This window comes from Schistocerca serialis, chromosome 1, assembly GCF_023864345.2.
Source record: "Schistocerca serialis cubense isolate TAMUIC-IGC-003099 chromosome 1, iqSchSeri2.2, whole genome shotgun sequence".
In the NCBI taxonomy this organism is placed as follows: Eukaryota; Metazoa; Arthropoda; class Insecta; order Orthoptera; family Acrididae; genus Schistocerca; species Schistocerca serialis.
Window position 1 is genome coordinate 615,472,958 of NC_064638.1, and position 20,518 is coordinate 615,493,475.

Sequence of the window (20,518 nt, forward strand, 5' to 3'; positions counted from 1 at the left end):
AACAACACCTGTTGGCAGCTGAGGGTTTCAATTAATTATCATTCATACGTAATTGCCCTAGACTTTGAAATATTAGTAAAGAGACAAAAGCCGGCCGGAGTGGCCGAGCGGTTAAAGGCGCTACAGTCTGGAACCGCACGACCGCTACGGTCGCAGGTTAGAATCCTGCCTCGGGCATGGATGTGTGTGATGTCCTTAGGTTAGTTAGGTTTAAGTAGTTCTAAGTTCTAGGGGACTTATGACCACAGCAGTTGAGTCCCGTAGTGCTCAGAGCCATTTGAACCATTTGAAAGAGACAAAATATCTACGGGCGTCAAAGCCCAGCCCGAACGAGAAATAATTTTGAAACCCTCTTTACATAAATCTTAAGAACCATATGAACAATAAATCGTTTTCTGTGAAAATCTTCCACAATAGCAGGACGTCTTTTAAGATATAACAGCAGAAACATCTCACAATTTCTCTTCTGAATACGATATTAAATGCCCAGTACAATGAGAGGCATCTTTCACGTATTACAATATTTCAGTGATAAGTAATGGCACAGAAGAGGTGCTCGGATATTACAACTCAGAACGAGCTCGAGTGAAAGTTGAAAGGAACGGTGAAGAATGAAAGACGATCGCCGCGGCGTTATCAGGAGCAAATAATAAAATACTCAACTTAAATTCGCCTAAGAACTGGAATCTACTGATAAACACAGCGACTGCGCTGTCGGTTCCAATTCAAACTGACCGCCGACAAGGCGTCGTCCCCCAGTTAAACGAGCAGCCACAATGGACGACGCGCACAGCTGATTATACCACTGAAACCAAAACATAAAACCACACAGTAACTGGGCAGTATCCAGAGTAACATAATCCTTAAATCATTAGAATAATTTCGAAACAGGAATACGTCTACAATTGACCCATAAGCCCTTCACATTCAGAACTAACCACTTTAAATATCTCCACTACTTTGTCATCAGTAATATGTGCAGACAGGCTTATTACTTCCAGAGCAGGAAGTAATAATATACTCAAATATATAAGAGATTGGTCATAGTGCTAAATCACGCTCTCAAAACGTAACTGAAAACCTAACCGTAGAGCCGATCAATTATATTATATACATTCCATAAACACGCACTCAATAATTACAATACGACAGGACTCTAGCACATAACAAATTTTTCATCATTAAGCCCCTGCTTGTTTACCTCTGAACACACTACCTAATACCAGCAGACAGCCAGAAAACCGAACTTATTGTTATTTTGGTGTGTACAGACAAGCATTTAGATATTCGCTCCTTGCCCATATCACAAGTGCGTCCAAACCAGGCAAACGTCATTCACACAGGTCAATAAGCTGTCCACCAGTAGGTCAATACGAAACAAATAACATGGGCGTCCAAACACTGGGAGAGCTGGTAACTGCAAACAGCACGAAATTCAATATACATATATGCAGCACCTGCAGAACCTGAATAATTCCCACCGTCTGATTCTGCAGCGTATCCGGTTGCAGGATGATACATTCCAAAGCCACTTTCACGTGTTCACATCGCTTAGCAGCACAGACGAGGCGATCGCCCTCTCATTAGACGCAGTACACACTCCCGACTGCACACACATCTCCGTCCGCAGCTCCACTGCCCACGTGACACAAAGAGGCAGAGTATGCCCAAAGAGCGACCGCCGACAAACCAGACTGCACACCGGAGCGCCAACCAGCCGATCTAAACCATTCCTCTGCCCACTGCGTCGTGCACTTAAACAATCGAAAAGTGACCAAAGAGTAACACCGCGGCCAGACGATACAGAGTCGACCGCAGAGGTCTTCAATAAAAACAGAGAAACGACTGGCGCCAAAGGTACCACCTATCACACACGCTTGCCTGTGTTTCTCTGCACGCTTCGTTGTGAGTCGTCCTTCTATCCCAAACCATACCTCTCGGTAGTTCTGACGTTTTACGACTCCTGAGCTCGGGGGGTTGCTACAATTTGATGTCAAGATGTGCGTCGGAAAGAGTCCATCGTGAGACATTTGGTTCTGGCGAGTGGTGAGTGAGGCGCTGACAAATGACGTAGGTACCAGCTCGACACAATGTGGTGCGGTGAGTCTATTTTATTTCTGTTACTTAAAATGCGAAAATTACAAGTTAAGCTTTTGCTTGATTTTTATTGACATTAGATGAAACAACAAGTTTACTGTCAGCAGTCATCACAAAATGACACAACCTGTACATCCATCTGTATATTTTAAAGCATTAACCAATGTATTACCCGAACATTTAGGCAGTTATTACATGTAACACATATAATCTTAAGAACCCTGCTTTGGAAAGTTTGCACTCGTCCAGTCACTCCTTCGATTCTCTCGCTCTACATACAGCCCTTTATTTCTGTCCGTGAATCCAGAGCAAAATTGTTAATTGTGTATAATTTTACCACTGTAGTGAACATAATTATCGTACCTAAGAGTTGCATCATATTACCTTGTTGTATAAACGAGTATGAAGTTTAAACTACATTAACTTGACAGAATCGGATTTATATACCAACTGAAACATTTCTTCCAATGCATTTATTCAACACCTCAAAAGAAATATCACCAGAATCCTTTAAAATTTATTCTGCAATATTACTGATACGATGAATATTCATTCTTTGAACTCTGTGATAATGTTTCTCTTCTGCTATGTGATTCATTCACCTAATAGTTTCCCGGCGCTACATTTGTTTCCAAAATACGACATTACAGATGTGATGTGTTACGGCGGTGAAAGGAACCTGTGATCACTGAAGATAGTGCCACAAGTTCCTCCAAAAATCACACACACATACATGTCATACTAACAAATGTAAATTCACGTAACGGTGGAGAGTTAAACCTTTGTAACGCGTCGTGGAGATAGATAATCAGCGACTGGTAACATTAAATTTGTTCTCTCGTTCTCTGACTTAGTTGTGTGAGCTATGCTACAAGATGCTTAGAGGTACTTCTGTGAAACAACAGGAATCCATGGACGTATCTTTGTTTAGAGGTAACATTGGATGTTATAACTTAGTGGCAGCGAGATGACCATTTTGCAATTTGTCTAGGCGCGAGTTGCCGTGAACCAGAGCTGTAGCAGCTTTTTGTTCTGTATGTAGGAGTACTGGTCATCGGTCTAGTAGCTGGAGATAGGCGACGATTCACCGTAGGAATTAATTTTTGTTTGCATTTCTTTGAGCAGAGTTGAATAGACGTCGGTGTTTTGTCTTGTTTTAAGAAAACAGATTGCACAAAGGTGGAGGTAGAGTACGCAAAATGGTGAAATATTTACTATCGCCGCACATGCAGTTTCTGCCGTAACACTGCAATTGCAAGCGTTAACAGTGGAGTTTGAGAGCATGAAGGACAGAAATTTCGAACTTAATCGTGAGTTAGTTGCTCGTAAAGACAGCCATGATCAGTCGCAATCGGAGTCTCGGAAAGTATGTCTGGATTGAAGGTACCTTCTGTTCTATATGGCCTGGCGAACGTCGCACTGATTAATCCCTTCTCGGACAAGGCAACGGAGGACGTGACAGTTTTTGTTAAGGATGTAGGGGCGTTGCGGTAGCACATAGGTGGTCAGACGAAATAGCCCTGTTTTCTATCGTGAGTCATAGATCTTCTGACTGGCTTGATGCAGCTCTCCACAAATAACTATCCTCTGCCAACCTCTTCAACTCAGAGGAGCACTTGCAACCTACGTCCTCAATTGTATGCCGGATGTACTCGAATCTCTGTCTTCCTCTTCAGTTTTTGCCCTCTACTACTCCCTCTAGCACCATGGAAGTCATTCCCTGATATATTCACAAATGTCCTGTCATCTTGTCCCTTCTCCTTGTCAGTGTTTTCGACATATTCCTTTCCTCTCCGAATCTGCGTAGAACCCCTCATTCCTTACCTTATCGGTCCACCTGATTTTCAACATTCGCCTGTAGCATCACAACTCAAATGCTTCGATTCTTTTCTTCCGGTTTTCCAGCAGTCCATGTTTAACTAATGTACAATACTGTGCTCCAAACGTACATTCTTGGAATTTTCTCCCTCACATTAAGGCCTACATTTAATATTAGTAGCCAGTATCTACAATGACGTCATCTAGTAAGACAGTGCACGGTGCCTTCCGTCTACAGTCAAAAATACGTTGTCTGCGCTGACCGTGCCTCCCCCTTCGAGATGCGCACTTGTTCCTTACTTGCTGTCACTGTACCGAGTCACTCATATCCTTCTATCGCTACGCTGGCACATATAAAGCCTCACTTTAGTCAGAGAGGTCACCGTATCTGTAGTGCCGAGTACGGCACACCGTGAGGAATGCTACCCGACTGATTAGGTTATTTAGGGACTGCATTCTAAATTTCTGTACTATTTATTCGTGATTACTCCACGCTTAGGCTGGGCGAAATATCCAAGCACCTATCGAAATGGAACCTCACTGGTTCCTCAATTTTGGTTAAATGAAAGCTGATTGTAGGAGTGAATGTTATCTTTTCTGTACGTGGTACTATAGGTTCAAAGTTATCATCCTTCCCTGAATTATTAAACAGTCGTTACCTTGTTTCAGTTTGTGTACTGAGAACATACTCTTACCTTTACGATTTGTGAAATACACTTTTGTGTACTCGGAGGTCCCACTTTGACTAGTAAATTAACTGTATTTTTTGGGAATTATATATATATATATATATATATATATATATATATATATATATATATATATATTTCAATGAGATTCATTTCTGAATTATTTTCGTCTAAACTAAGTCACACTTTTTTTTACTGTATGTGATGCAGTGGCACACTGTCACGCCGTCACATTGCTGTTACTCATTGATGGCAACTGCCACGCGTGAATATTGTTATGCATCTGAGGCAGCCCACTGAATTATAAAATTGCCATTTCAAAATATTGGCAGTAAAGAATTTCTCTTTGCATGAAATTAGGTTCCAGTTGCAGAAAGGAAAATTCGACGCCTGCCGTTACGGACGAGCTCCGCTGACAATTCGCTTGGTGGAACACAGACTAGCGAGGGGCTTATTAACTCTTAACCGGTATATGTATTCAGAATTTGTACGGTGGTTTTAATATTTCAGTTACTTTGCGCGCCTGGACTCGGTGATTACATTTTTCAAGGAACGGCCTCATCTGTACTGCTGGACGCTAAAAGTTTCGTGATGAAGCATTTATCATCTTATACTTGAACAAACCTACGCAATACTTGAATAAACCTATGCAAAATCTATTTCCTTTCCAAAGAAGGTATGTAAGCATGTGTGTATATGTGTTATTCTGTTGAACCCGAGAACCAATCGCATTTCCAAGTTGTTTTGTGGGAAATAAAATTTGAAACCTGCTGCATATCTTAAAATTTAAGCGCTTTACTTTTACTGCTCATACAAGTAGATCAGTTTTCTAATAGAGGCACATCTTATAATTTGTTCCCAGTGCTGCATGTGTACACCGGTTTCCTGCCACCCTACGTCTCTTGTGGGAAATATTTCTCCCTGATTGGCCAGATACCTCAGAATTCTCTGATGTACTTTAATTCTTAAAAAATTTTAATTCTTTTTTCCATGGGCTTTCTTGGAAATATCCTCTGATTTCCCATGGTGCCATTATCCAAAACGTCTAACGAAGCTAAGTTGGTACTGATTAGACTATTCTAACTCTGTCTAAACGCATCGTCGCTCTATACCCGTTCTGGAGTTAAATTGGTTAGGGACCTGCTAGTGTATCCTGTACCACAATTTATTGTAACAGTAGGATGCATTCCTCTTGAGCATAGAGATTAAAACTTTTACTTACCCATACCCAGTGAAAGATGGGAGGGGGGGGGGGGCGTGGGCAAGCGGCCTTTCTCACCAATAACTCTTTATTTTATTTTATGTTTGATGAACGTGAGTGTAGAACATACTAGAGAGAAGGCAGAACGGAGCAGCGCTAACATTATTATTATTATTATTATTCTTTATGTATCAAAATTACTGACTACCTGTAGGATCTGCCATACAAGACGTAACCAAGTAAAATCATACAACAGATAGGGAACCAACGCCGCTTGCTGGGTCAAGAATGGATCTGAGGGCTCAATCCTAACCATCAGAAAAACTGGAGGTGAAGTAGAAAATAAAAAATGAACATAGCACCTATGCTACTTAGATGTGGGCCAGATGTGTGTCACATATATACTCCTAAAAATACCTAACCTTAGATATCTTTCTAAATATATGCCACACTCAGAGCCTGTTATGTTTAAGAAATATTGACTGGGTTTCATAGAAGTGCTGCACTTAACATTTAAATATTTGTTGCCATAAAATAACCTACTTACAAAATATGAGTTAACAAGCGTATATTAGGTACCATATTGTATATTCAAAAAAGTTAAAACACAGTTTTGCTCAAAGAGATTAAAACAAGGATAACATGAAGAACATAGATACATACTTAAAACTTACATTAAGTAGTGGAGTCTAGTAAGAGAAGTCCCAATATCCAAACATCTGTGATTACAGTGGAAAACGGATCCAATTTGCAATTACAAAACCTACTGATCTAAAAACGCAATTTTATAGTTTTGTTCTTTTTTCAGTTTTTTTAGAACTGGAGGTTTCATTAGTCAATCATGAAGTTCACTTTAATATTATTTATGTAAAATTTAGAGATTGCTTTATATTTATCATGAGTCTTGTAATTTCTTTTAATATAAACCACTCTCAAGCCTTTGGGACTGATCGTCTCTTGTGTGCACCTTTATTGAACGTAGGCCTTTATGTACACATAAATGCATGTCTGTTATTACTAGAAATTATCATGCACATTTTTATAAATTCTAGGCTTTTATAATTATTTTTCATTATCTTAAATGCATTGCTCTCTATTAGTGATGCCTCCCCTTTCTAAAATATCCAAAAGAATGACAATGCGAATATAAAGTTAATTTAGGTCAACTTGTAGATTCTTCTGTAATACTGTAATATGGCCTCTAAGGTATCAAACCAGTTTTGATGTCGTCTATTCCTTGTAAAGGTTTTATAATTACAGATAGGTTGGATAATTTCTTGTAATCATGGAGACGTTTTGATAACAGGGCTTCTCTTATTGGCCCCCCTACCGAATCCATGTTTTCACTCATTGAGCCGTAAGGGTAAGGGTAAGGGTCAGCTTTCCGGCGTTGTGCGCAGGGCGTGCACTGGCGCCACCTAACGGGCCGATGGGGAGCGAGAGGAAAAGCCGAGGAAGAGGGAGTGATTTTGCTTTTGGACGCCGAGCAGTAACAGTGTTTTGGGAACTGAGGTCCGGTACGGTGTCAGCCAGCAAGTAGGGCACGTCTAAAAGGGGCAAATATCGCGGGCGTGGAAAGAGACGTAACTTGGAAGCCGTTGGTGTTTTATTTCCGATTGCTTCATGTCTCCTGGCATTGGGATCTGCAGCGACTGGTATCGTCAAACAAGCAAGAGGGTAAGGGCTTTGCTTGTCCGATAAATTGTGGTCGGAATCCACTACTGCGATGTGTGCCGTTGACTGTGTTTTCTCGGGCCTTCAATGTGTTGGGTTTAATTAGTTTAATATGTAATGTTTTAAGGTGTATGTGGTGTGATCATTAACATTTATGAGGGGCTGGAGTGCTGAGATATTCCGTTGTAGACCCCTACTGTCAATGTTTAACCGCCATTCAAAGCAGTTTGCTGGCCTTTGTTTAAGTACCGCCTGGTTACTGTGTTTATATCACACCACGGAGTTAAGAAGGCCAGTAGCTATTGGTATACATATAGATAAAATATTTACCTGGATATATTTATCTCTGAATTGTAGTAACATTACTGTTACATTTCTTTTTGAACTAATAGTGTGTCTGAGAGACACGTGTATAATATTGAAATCAGTAGTTTCCTAAATTCTTACCAGTTATTGAGAGGCTAGTTGTTATTGTGTGTTTAATAGCCTGAAACTGATTCTATTGATGGAGGTACTAGAATTTCTTCGATGACAGTAGATCGGTATTGTAATTAATTTGACTGATGATGTGTTGTAATGAGTTATTGTGTTTCCAGTTATTTAAGGCAGTTGTCAGTCTGTTGTAGATACCCACTAGTCCTGGGATATTCTCGTGCTCATTCGTGACCATTGCTGCTCCCGTCGGGGGGTCCATGTCGAGCCTGTATTGGAAACAGCTGAGCGGGCGAGCGTCCGAGTTGTTGAATCTAACGAGCTTGTTTGCTCACATGAAATTTTATATTTTATATGCTAAATTATGTGGTGCCTACCATTTAAGAAACCTGTTGTGTGCCTTGGTATCTGATTGACGTCTGAACTCTGAATTATTTTGGTAATAACAATCACCGTCGTAATGAAAGAGTACGTTACAAAAATGTTAGTAAATTTTTCATCAGCTTCATTACAATTTAGAGTATATAAAATTTAACTCATTTCAGTAAATTGTAATAGGCCATAAGTGCCGCGTTTCTATGAATGTATGAGACTGAAGTTACTTATTTCCACCTGAAAGGTATTTTTTAAAGATGTGTGGTAGTTTCAAACATGTGATGGTTTTATTTGTCAAGTTCTCTTGTTTAAAGGTACCAAATAAAATGTTCGGTGCAACTAGCGATGTTGATTGCCTGATGTGTTACTTTGGTCCAGTCCTACCACCCTACAGCCTATTGTGCTGAGTTTGTGTCGCTGCATAAAGGGTGGAATTACATGTTGTCTCAACACTTCATTCATGCTACCCTTCTTTTATGTCTTTGAGGAAAACTGTTTTCACTTTTTAGATTATACAATATGGTTTCTAATATAGGTCTGTTAAGTAATTTTTCGGAAATAGAATATTTCCTGGTAACAAATATAGAAATGTCAAATGCAACATTTTCATGAATTTTTGTCAATATTATTTTTCGATTTATTTCTTAAATGTAACAGATCCTGCTTCCGCTATGTTGTTTCGATAGATGTCTAAAGTTATGTATTGTCAGGTGTGTGTATGAGACACACATCTGGTCCACATGTGACTCAGTAGGATAGGTAATTTTTTATCTTCTACTTCATATCCAGTTTTTCTGATGGTTGGGCATGAGCCTTCAGATCCATTTACAACCCAGCACAGCGCATTGGCACTTTATCCCTTGAATGGTTTTATTTCCTTACATCTTGGATGGCAGATACTAGAGGTGGTCTGTAATTTTGATATATAAGTAACAATAATAATAATAATAAACCCCGTGGAGGCCCGGGAAAAGAATAGGCCTCCAGTATGTTCTGCCAGTCGTAAAAGGCGACGAAAAGAACAAACCACTAATAGGGCTAACCCCCCTTTTAGTGTGCTTAGTTAGTTCAGGACAGAACTAATGAAGCCTCAGACAAGCACTGTCATGGTCGGGGATGACGCTTGAACCCTATGCCCGTCCACAATGTTAACGGCACTGCTAGCCACACGGAAAATGATTTAAATGCAAATGAGGTGTTTTGCAGGATCCTGTAACCACTCTAGAAGGAAAACAAAGACAGAGGATGAGATGGTCAGATGAAGTTAACTGACACCTCATGTTCTGTTATTACCAAGCAACAAACTTAGAAACCAACAGAAATGGATACAGATCACAAGTATACGCAACATTTATTACCAGATACCCAGAATTAAAATTTTTAACAGAACAACGACTAGATGATCAGATCCGTGTAGTAATCAAAAATAACAGGATACCCCAGTCAGAATTAGAAAACATCAAACAACAAGTACAACAAATACTGGAACAAAATATTGTACAATCAGAACAAGAAGAGAATACAGTAATGGACTCAAACATCCCAGAACAAACAAACAAAGAACAACAAGCATCAATTAAACAATCAGAGAAAAACGAAATCTTAAGACAGCCACCAGAGCAAGCACAAACAGAACACAAAGTGACACACATGTTAGATATAGAAGAAAAATTTCAGCTGACACATATAGAATACAAAGACACAAATACAGACATTAGACCATTCTTGCATAGACCACCAAATAACTCACAAGTCGAAAGAACAATAACAACAATCAACACATTCATACACAACAAAATAAATGAAAATACAACTATGCAAGAGTTACAACTACTGGTTTATATAGGAGCACTCACTACACTAAATATACACACTAGGCAGAGATCAGATCCAACCAACACACAGAAGAAACCCACAAAACCAGCATGGTTCAAACGGTTCAAATGGCTCTCAGGTCATCAGTCCCCTAGAACTTAGAACTACTTAAACCTAACTAACCTAAGGACACCACGCACATCCATGCCCGAGGCACGATTCGAACCTGCGACCGTAGCGGTCGCGCGGTTCCAGACTGTAGTGCCTAGAACCGCTTGGCCACGCCGGCCGGCAAAACCAGCATGGCAACACTGGCTACATATCAGAATAGAAAAACTGAGAAAAGACATCGGACAGCTAACACAATTTATAAGAAATGAAATATCAGACAAAAAACGAGAAAGAGTATGTAAAATCTCACAACAAGAAGCGATAAAGCAATTAGATGAAAAGAAGCAGAAATTACAAGCATTGGCAAAACGACTTAGAAGATACCAAAAAAAGGGGAAATAGAAGGAAACAAAACCAAACACTCAACACAAACCAAAAGAAATTTTACCAGACAATAGATAACACACACATTAAAATAGACAATCCACCAAACATAACAGACATGAACACTTCTGGAGCAACATATGGTCAAACCTGGTACAACATAACAGACATGCACGGTGGATACAAGTAGAAACAGGCACATACAAGATGATACCACAAATGCGTGAAGTGATAATTTTGCAACATGAAGTCACCCAAGCAATTAATTCTATGTACAATTGGAAAGCCCCTGGAAAAGATAAAATAGCAAATTTCTGGCTAAAGAAGTTCTCCTCAACACATTGACATCTAACTAAATTATATAACAGTTACATTGCAGACCCATACACAGTCCTTGAGACACTTACACAAGGAATAACTTATCTGAAACTTAAAGATCAAGCAGACACAGCAAACCCAGCAAAATATCGCCCCATAACATGCCTACCAACAATATACAAAACATTAACTTTAGTTATTACACAGAAATTAATGAACACAGAACAAAATTATAAATGAAGAACAAAAAGGCTGTTCCAAAGGAGCATGATGATGTAAAGAGCAACTGATAGTAGATGCAGAGGTAACTTAGCTCGCTACACTACGCACACATTGATTATCAAAAAGCTTTTGATAGTGTACCCCACTCATGGTTACTACAAATATTGGAAATATACAGAGTAGATCCTAAATTGATACAGTTCCTCAGCACAGTAATGAAACATTGGAAAACAACACTTAATATCCACACAAATTCAAATAATATCACATCACTGCCAATACAGATTAAGAATGGAATATATCAGGGAGACTCATTAAGTCCTTCCAGGTTCTGTCTTGCTCTGAACCACTATCCAACATGCTAAATAATACAAATTATGGATATAATATTACTGGAACATACCCACACAAAATCACACATTTGCTATTCATGGATGATCTAAAACTACTGGCAGCAACAAATAAACAACTCAACCCATTACTAAAGATAACAGAAGTATTCAGCAATTATATAAATATGGCTTTTGAAACAGACAAATGTAAGAAAAATAGCATAGTCAAGGGAAAACGCACTAAACAAGAAGATTACATATTGGATAACCACAGCGACTGCATAGTAGCGATGGAAAAAACAGATGCCTATAAATATCTAGGATACAGACAAAAAATAGAAATAGATAATACAAATATTAAAGAAGAACTAAAAGAAAAATACAGACAAAGACTAAAAAAGAAATACTGAAAACGGAATTGACAGCAAGAAACAAGACAAAAGCTATAAATACTTAAGTTATACCAATACTGACCTACTGATTTGGAGTAGTGAAATGGAGTAACACAGATCTAGAAGCACTCAATACACTTACACGATCACAATGTCACAAATATAGAATACATCACATACATTCAGCAACAGAAAGATTCACATTAAGCAGAAAGGAAGGAGGAAGCGAGTTTATCGACATAAAAAACCTACATTATGGACAGGTAAACAATTTAAGAAAATTCTTTATAGAACGAATAGAAACTAGCAAAATACACAAAGCCGTCACTCATATAAATACATCGGCTACACCATTGCAATTTCATAACCACTTCTAAAGCCCTTTAGATCACATAACATCAACACATACGAAGAAAGTAAATTGGAAAAACATGGCAAGCACCCGTATCATCTAACACGGCCACACATCGATCAAGACGCATCCAACACATGGCTAAGAAAAGGCAACATATACAGTGAGATGGAAGGATTCATGATTGCAATACAGGATCAAACAATTAACACCAGATATGACAGCAAGCATATTATTAAAGATCTCAATACCACAACAGATAAATGCAGACTTTGCAAATAACAAATAGAAACAGTAGATCACATCACAAGCGGATGTACAATACTAGTAAATACAGAATGCACCAGAAGACATGACAATGTAGCAAAAATAATACATCAACAACTTGCCATACAACATAAACCAATAAAACAACACGTTCCCACATACAAGTATGCACCACAAAATGTACTGGAGAATGATTAATACAAATTATACTGGAACTTTTGTGGCGGCGTTCGTAGCGACAAGCAATTTGCTGTAGAAACGGCTTACGAAGTCACCGCCACACTTTTAATAGCGGGCCGACCGGTCCGCTGGAACAGTGAACAGAAAGATGAAAACCCAAACACTGATTAAATAAAAGTCGGTACTTATCTTTATTAACGAAGATACAGCAACACAGTAGTGAACTCGGTGTCTACAGAAATCTGTCTAGTTCGAGTCGGGGCGGCGAGGTCAGCGTCGGCTGACGACAAACAACAACTCTGCTGCGATGAACACACAACTGACTAGCAAGTACACAATTCGGTGGCGAGTATCCAACTGAGCGGCGAATACAGAATTGTCCTAGCGCTCGCGACTCCAGCGCTTAAGAAACCAGAAGCCAGCGGTGGCGCGCGCAGACTTGCGGGGATTTCCTGTCTCGCTGGCGCTGCTTATGCAGACGGCGTCCGGACTTTGATGCTGCCAACCTTTTGGCAGCGGGCTCAGGTGGCATTACTGGCTAGGATATAACACTCCTCCCCCCCAAATCGCCGCACCGTCGTTGAATAATGACGTGGCGAGCGTCGACGGCGGGGGAGGGGTCTCGCCGCAGGCGTAGCAGAAGAGACCGGGGCGGAGACTGTTGTCGGTGGCAGTCCCCGGTCCGCACCCCAGCATTGGCTGCGCGGAGCCTCGGGAAACACCGACTGAAAACCGAGGTCAGGGTGCACGCCTGTGACCACGGGCGCAGCTTCTGGTACTGGACGCGACGGGGCGTCGGGACCCACGAAGAGAGGCAGCGTCTCCTGACGCTGCGTCGACGGCTGCTGAGTGTGCGCCGGACAAGGTGCTGCGGTGTCAGACTCCTTGGGGGTGCCCAAGGAAAGCGGCTGCAGGACAGGCTGCACAGCCACCGCTTGGGAAGACGGCCCGGCTGAGGGGTCGACGTCCATCAGCTCCGAAGGCGGTGGCGACTGAAGAGGGACCGCAGGCGCCGGAGCGACCACCTGGGGCGCTCCCGGATGAAGCTGCGCGGGAGGCATCAACGGGACGGGCTGTCGGCGTGGTAGTGGCGACGGCTGCTGCTGCTGCCCTGGGGGCGGCAGCGAAGTCGGAAGGCGCGGCTGGAACCCGCCGCGGACCAAATCTGTGGACAAAGAACGAGCGGCAGAATCCGGGCGGCCAGCGCGGCGCAACTGGTTCTGATGCCTCCTGTGCACCCCAGTAGCACCTTGAACAGTATAAAAAACCGCGACCCTGGACACTTATCACGGTACCACGTTCCCAACGACGGCGACCGTGATAAACTCTGAAAAAAACGGTGTCGTTGCGCTGAAAACGCGTGCGATGCTCAGAAGCGGCGGGTCGATCCGGGGGGTGCAACAACCGTAGTACGGTGCGATGACGACGGCCGTGGAGAAGCTCCGCAGGCGAAGGGCCGTCGCGTGGCGTGGTCCGGTACGACGACAGGAACGTGATGAGGGCCTGCTGACGAGAGTGCGTAGCACGAAGGCGGTCCATATGATCCTTGAATGTGCGTACAAAACGTTCCGCTGCACCATTCGATTGAGGGTGGAACGGCGGAGTAAGAACATGGCGGATGCCATTGGCAGAACAAAAACTTTCAAATTCAGCAGAGTAAATTGTGGACCATTGTCAGACACTAAAACTTCTGGAAGACCCTCAATACAAAAAATTGAAGTCAACGCCTGTATAGTTTGTGCAGACGTTGTAGACTGCATGGGCACAACAAACGGAAAATTGCTAAATGCATCTATCACGATGAGCCAACGAGAATTCCAATATGTACCAGCGAAATCAATATGTACCCGCTGCCAGGGACCGGCAGGGCGTGCCCACTCAAAATAGCGTTGAGGCGGAGCAGATTGGTGTTCGGCACACGTCGAACAATCTGTAGACATCTGCGTAATCTGCTTATCAATGCCGATCCATGTACAATGACGGCGGGCAAGCTGCTTGGTGCGGACCACTCCCCAATGACCTTGATGCAACAAGTCGAGGACCTTGGATTGGAGCACTTGGGGAACCACTACACGAAGCTCGTCATTCTCGGTGCGTAACAGCAAAACTCCGTGCGAAACAGACAACAGATGACGTTGCGGATAATAGCGACGAACCACAGGATCCGATATGTCCTTTGCCTTGGACGGCCAACCACGTTGAACAAAACGTAATAGTAAACTCAGATGAGGATCCGTAGCTGTCTCACGTGCCACCTGACGATAATCAATCGGAAAATCCCGGAGGGATTGATGCTCATCGGCGTCAATCTGATGGCAAGAGTCGTCAGAGGAATCGAAGACATCATCCGCAGCAATCGGCAATCTAGAAAGCGCGTCAGCGTTTGCATGCTGAGCTGTAGGGCGATACAGTATCTCATACTGGTATTGTGATAAAAAAAGAGCCCAACGTTGTAGTCTCTGAGCTGTCCGCTGAGGAACTGGTTTAGACGGATGAACCAGTGACGTCAGGGGCTTGTGATCAGTTACTAAATAGAATGGTCTACCATAGAGGTAGTGATGGAATTTTGTGACACCGAACACAATAGCCAACGCTTCCTTGTCCAATTGGCTATAATTACACTGAGCTTTGTTTAGCAATTTAGATGCGAACGCAATTGGACGTTCGGTGTTACCGACTCGGTGAGACAACACAGCACCGAGGCCGAAAGAAGAGGCATCACAAGCTAACACCAGAGGCTTGTTAGGGTCGTAATGGACCAGACAACGATCATTCAATAAAGCCTCTTTAAGCTGCTGAAAGGCTGATTGGCAATCAGCTGACCACACAAACGGAACATTCTTACGGCGGAGACGATGCAACGGTGCAGCAATCTGTGATGCATTAGGTATAAACCTAATATAATATGTCAATTGGCCAAGAACTGCTTGCAATTCATGCAGATTGCGAGGGGCGGGAAAATCACGAATAGCTGCTAAATGTGACTGGGAGGGATGAATGCCTTGAGCATTAATAACATGTCCCAGATACTCCAGCTCCGTAAGGAAAAATGAACATTTATCGATGTTGCAACGTAGGCCTGCCTGAGACAACACTTTAAACAAACACTCCAAATTACGGAAATGTTCAGCAGGCGTCCGACCGGACACAACAATATCATCTAAATAGTTGCAACACGATGGCACATTAGCCAGAAGTTGTGACAAAAAACGCTGAAAAACAGCTGGAGCTGACGCACAACCAAAAGGCAAACGCAGAAAACGGAACATCCCCAACGACGTGTTTATGACAAAATACTGTTGTGATTGCTCGTCGAGGGGCAATTGCAAATATGCTTCACGGAGATCAATTTTGGAAAAGAAACGAGCTTCCCCTAACTTATCCATCAGCTCGTCCGGTCTAGGCAAAGGAAAAGAATCAATGACAGTCTAAGGATTAACTGTCGACTTAAAATCAGCACACAAACGTAACTTGCCAGACGGTTTCTTTATAATAACTAAGGGAGAAGCCCAATGGCTCGCTGAAACGGGTTGAATAACACCGTTGTTTTGCCAACGACGAAGTTCATCTTCTACAGGTGCCCGGAGGGCGTGAGGCACTGGACGAGCACGAAAAAATCGAGGCTGAGCATTATCTTTTAACGTAATATGAGCGGCAAAGTTCACAGCACAACCTAGTTCGTCTTTAAATATGTCACTGTATTGTTTACACAAATCGGTTATGCTGTCTTGAGGAACAACAACAGAATTAATTTGCAACACATTGTCTTGGATAGACAGGCCAAACAAGTCAAAACAGTCTAATCCGAAAATGTTTACACTGTCTGTAGCGCGGAGCACTGTGAATGAAACTGTTTTTGTATTGCCACGGAATGTGGCTGGCACGCTACAAACACCTAACACAGGAATTTGTTCTCCACTATAAGTAGCCAAAGAATGTTTTGCCGCTGAAAGTTTAGGGCGGCCGATAGCCGCATACGTAGCACTATTTATGAGAGTCACAGACGCACCAGTGTCTAATTGAAAATTAAAGGTCTTATCCTGGATGCGTAGCTTCACAAATAGTTTATTACACTGTCTCTGGATCGGTGCAGTGGAGGCGGAAGACACAAAATCAGCGCGTTTAGCGCGTGTTCGCTGCTTACGACAACTCATGGGTTGGGCGGGTGGAACAACAACTCCCGCTTCACTTGCAGTCTGTACATTACGTTTTACAGCGTTTGAATTACGCTTGGGTCGCATAGCAGAGGGCTGGGTGGGTGGTTTATTGCGAACAAGTTTATTACCCACACGAACCGTGGAAGAGTCTTTAAACGCGACCTGCTGGGCGGGCTGGCTTTGAAGAACATGAATATCCATGGGCTGGGCAGCACTAGAATTGTTCTTGCGTTTACGCAAACAAACAGTCTGGATGTGTCCTTTCCTTTGACAAAAGTGACAAACCGCGTTTCTTAACGGGCAACGTTCACGAGGATGAGCAAGAACACACTTAGGGCAAGACTTAACTCCACCATTTTGCACACGCGGCTGACGAATGTGTTTAACATGACGCGGCCGGCTAGTGTTTACAGTCTGACTCTGCCGGTGGGGCCGCGGGCGTGACATAACTTGCTTTGCACAGGCAATTTGAGAAATACATGGCTGATCTAACTCACACTCAGCATAGTCAAAAGTACCTTGGGCTTCAGTGATGTTCATCACAGTCTCTAATGACGGGTCAGGCAACTTTAAGATAGCAGCACGAATACGAGAATCTGCAATGTTTTGAGTAATAGCGTCTCGTAACATGACATCACTGTAGGAAGCTCCACACACACAATTAAATCGGCACTGACGGGTGAGGCCCCGTAAATCTGTTAACCACTGTTTATTAGATTGATGTGGCAGTTTCTTTAATCTGAAGAACTTGAATCTGGCTGCTGCCACATGAACTCGCGACTCGAAATACTCAACAAGCTTGTTAACAACAACGTCATAGTCTAAAGCTTCTGGCTCGGATTCCGGGAACAACTTACAAAGTAGTCGATAGACTTCCACGCCTGCAGTGGAAATTAAATAAAGCTGCCGCTCAGTACCCGTGTTTTTGTAGACTGTCATGTGCGCCTGCAACTGCGCGAAATATTCTCGCCATTCTTCTCTTGATGCATCAAAAGCACGGAAAGGTGGTGCTGCCTGTGCTTGTTCCTTTTGTGTTGGAGGATTAGCCGCTTGTTTGGCGATTGCTTCCACCAGACTTTGTATTTGCTGACTCTGTAACAAGATCAACTGTTGTAATTCGGCAGACATAGTGAACACAAATTAAACCAGCCCTCAAAATTGTATCGAAATAATGAGTATAACCAGAAACAAGTTGAACCAGCCCTGCACACGAGTTCGGAAGCCCTCGTCGCCAGTTTTGTGGCGGCGTTCGTAGCGACAAGCAATTTGCTGTAGAAACGGCTTACGAAGTAACCGCCACACTTTTAATAGCGGGCCGACCGGTCCGCTGTAACAGTGAACAGAAAGATGAAAACCCAAACACTGATTAAATAAAAGTCGGTACTTATCTTTATTAACGAAGATACAGCAACACAGTAGTGAACTCGTTGTCTACAGAAATCTGTCTAGTTCGAGTCGGAGCGGCTAGGTCAGCGTCGGCTGACGACAAACAATAACTCTGCTGCGATGAACACACAACTGACTAGCAAGTACACAATTCGGTGGCGAGTATCCAACTGAGCGGCGAATACAGAACTGTCCTAGTGCTCGCGACTCCAGCGCTTAAGAAACCAGAAGCCAGCGGTGGCGCGCGCAGACTTGCGGGGATTTCCTGTCTCACTGGCGCTGCTTATGCGGACGGCGTCCGGACTTTGATGCTGCCAACCTTTCGGCAGCGGGCTCGGGTGGCATTACTGGCTAGGATATAACAGGAACAGAACGATTATAACAGATAAACAAGACCACATAACAAACCTGACATCATACTCACCAATAAAAAGGAGAAATTAACGCTACTAATCGAAATATCCATACCCAATACAACAAATATACGGAAGACAACAGGAGAAAAAATTGAAAAATACATCCAACTGGCTGAGGAAGTCAACGACATGTGGCATCAAGATGAAGTTGACATTATACCAATTATACTATCACCTACAGGAGTCATATCACACAATATCCACCAGTACATCAACGCTATACAGCTACATCCAAACGTATATATACAACCACAGAAATCTGTAATTGTTGATACATGTTCAATTACCCGAAAGTTCCTAAATGCAATGTAACATATACTGTACAGTTAAAAGGAAGTCACGCTTGATCAAGGTCTGCATCACTTTCCATTTTTCACCAGACATAACGTCTGAGAAAGGAAAGAAATAATAATAATGTTAGCACTGCTCCCTTCTGCTCTCTAGGTTCTATACCGACATTGACCAAATAATAAAATAAAATAACATAAAATAAAAAGTTACTGTTTAGAAAGGTCACCCCCCACTTCTCTCATCGGGTATCACGAAGTAAAAGTGAGATAAACTTTTAATCTTTATGTTCAACACCGAATGCATGCTGTTGTTATAATACACTTTGGTATAGGAAACTGCATGAGGCTTGTGTTTTTGTTACACACTATACATGATATTTTACGACAGATAATTTTGTGAGCTAATGTTTACTTGCTAGTGTATGCTATTTTTGTTTTTATCTGTTAACATGTTGAGTAGTTCCGATATATTTTAGATTACACAGGTCGCCAGTATAGCATCTCCATCTACATCTACATTGATACTCCGCAAGCCACCCAACGGTGTGTGGCGGAGGGCACTTTACGTGCCACTGACATTACCACCCTTTCCTGTTCCAGTCGCGTATGGTTCGCGGGAAGAACGACTGTCTGAAAGCCTCCGTGCGCGCTCTAATCTCTCTAATTTTACATTCGTGATCTCCTCGGGAGGTATAAGTTGGGGGAAGCAATATATTCGATACCTCATCCAGAAACGCACCCTCTCGAAACCTGGCGAGCAAGCTACACAGCGATGCAGAGCGCCTCTCTTGCAGAGTCTGCCACTTGAGTTTATTAAACATCTCCGTAACGCTATCACGGTTACCAAATAACCCTGTGACGAAACGCGCCGCTCTTCTTTGGATCTTCTCTATCTCCTCCGTCAGACCGATTTGGTACGGATCCCACACTGATGAGCAATACTCAAGTATAGGTCGAACGAGTGTTTTGTAAGCCACCTCCTTTGTTGATGGACTACATTTTCTAAGCACTCTCCCTGCCGCCGTTGGATAAGCAGCTGCAGCAGCAAGTCGTATACTCCTAGCTCACTCATTTGTTACATAGTTTAATTCTTAATTTCTTTGCGTGTTTTTGGTACTTGCATTGTGTAATTCATAAATTTCGGGCGTATTATAGTATTTGAGAGTTGTAGCATCGCGTTTTAGTACCTGAATAGTGTAAATTCGCGTAGTCGTTTGTCTACTGTTTTGTTTTGAACGGCCAGTGTCGGTTGGTCGCAGTCAGTGTGCTCCCTGCCGCCGTTGGATAAGCAGCTGCAGCAGCAAGTCGTATACTCCTAGCTCACTCATTTGTTACATAGTTTAATTCTTAATTTCTTTGCGTGTTTTTGGTACTTGCATTGTGTAATTCATAAATTTCGGGCGTATTATAGTATTTGAGAGTTGTAGCATCGCGTTTTAGTACCTGAATAGTGTAAATTCGCGTAGTCGTTTGTCTACTGTTTTGTTTTGAACGGCCAGTGTCGGTTGGTCGCAGTCAGTGTGCTCCCTGCCGCCGTTGGATAAGCAGCTGCAGCAGCAAGTCGTATACTCCTAGCTCACTCATTTGTTACATAGTTTAATTCTTAATTT

At 42.4% G+C, this 20,518-nt stretch overlaps 1 protein-coding gene across 1 annotated transcript in view; it reads right to left on the minus strand.

Annotated features, from left to right (window-relative positions):
• Positions 1-673: 673 nt before the first annotated feature.
• The window catches only part of LOC126419278 (uncharacterized), a 72,478-nt gene continuing 52,633 nt past the window's right edge, over positions 674-20,518 (minus strand). Inside the window, exons 2-3 of the mRNA XM_050086482.1 lie at positions 13,439-13,824; positions 674-805 (exon numbers count right to left, since the gene is read on the minus strand). Of these exons, the coding sequence (XP_049942439.1) occupies positions 674-805; positions 13,439-13,824 (518 nt within the window). The remainder of the gene's footprint in view (positions 806-13,438; positions 13,825-20,518) is intronic.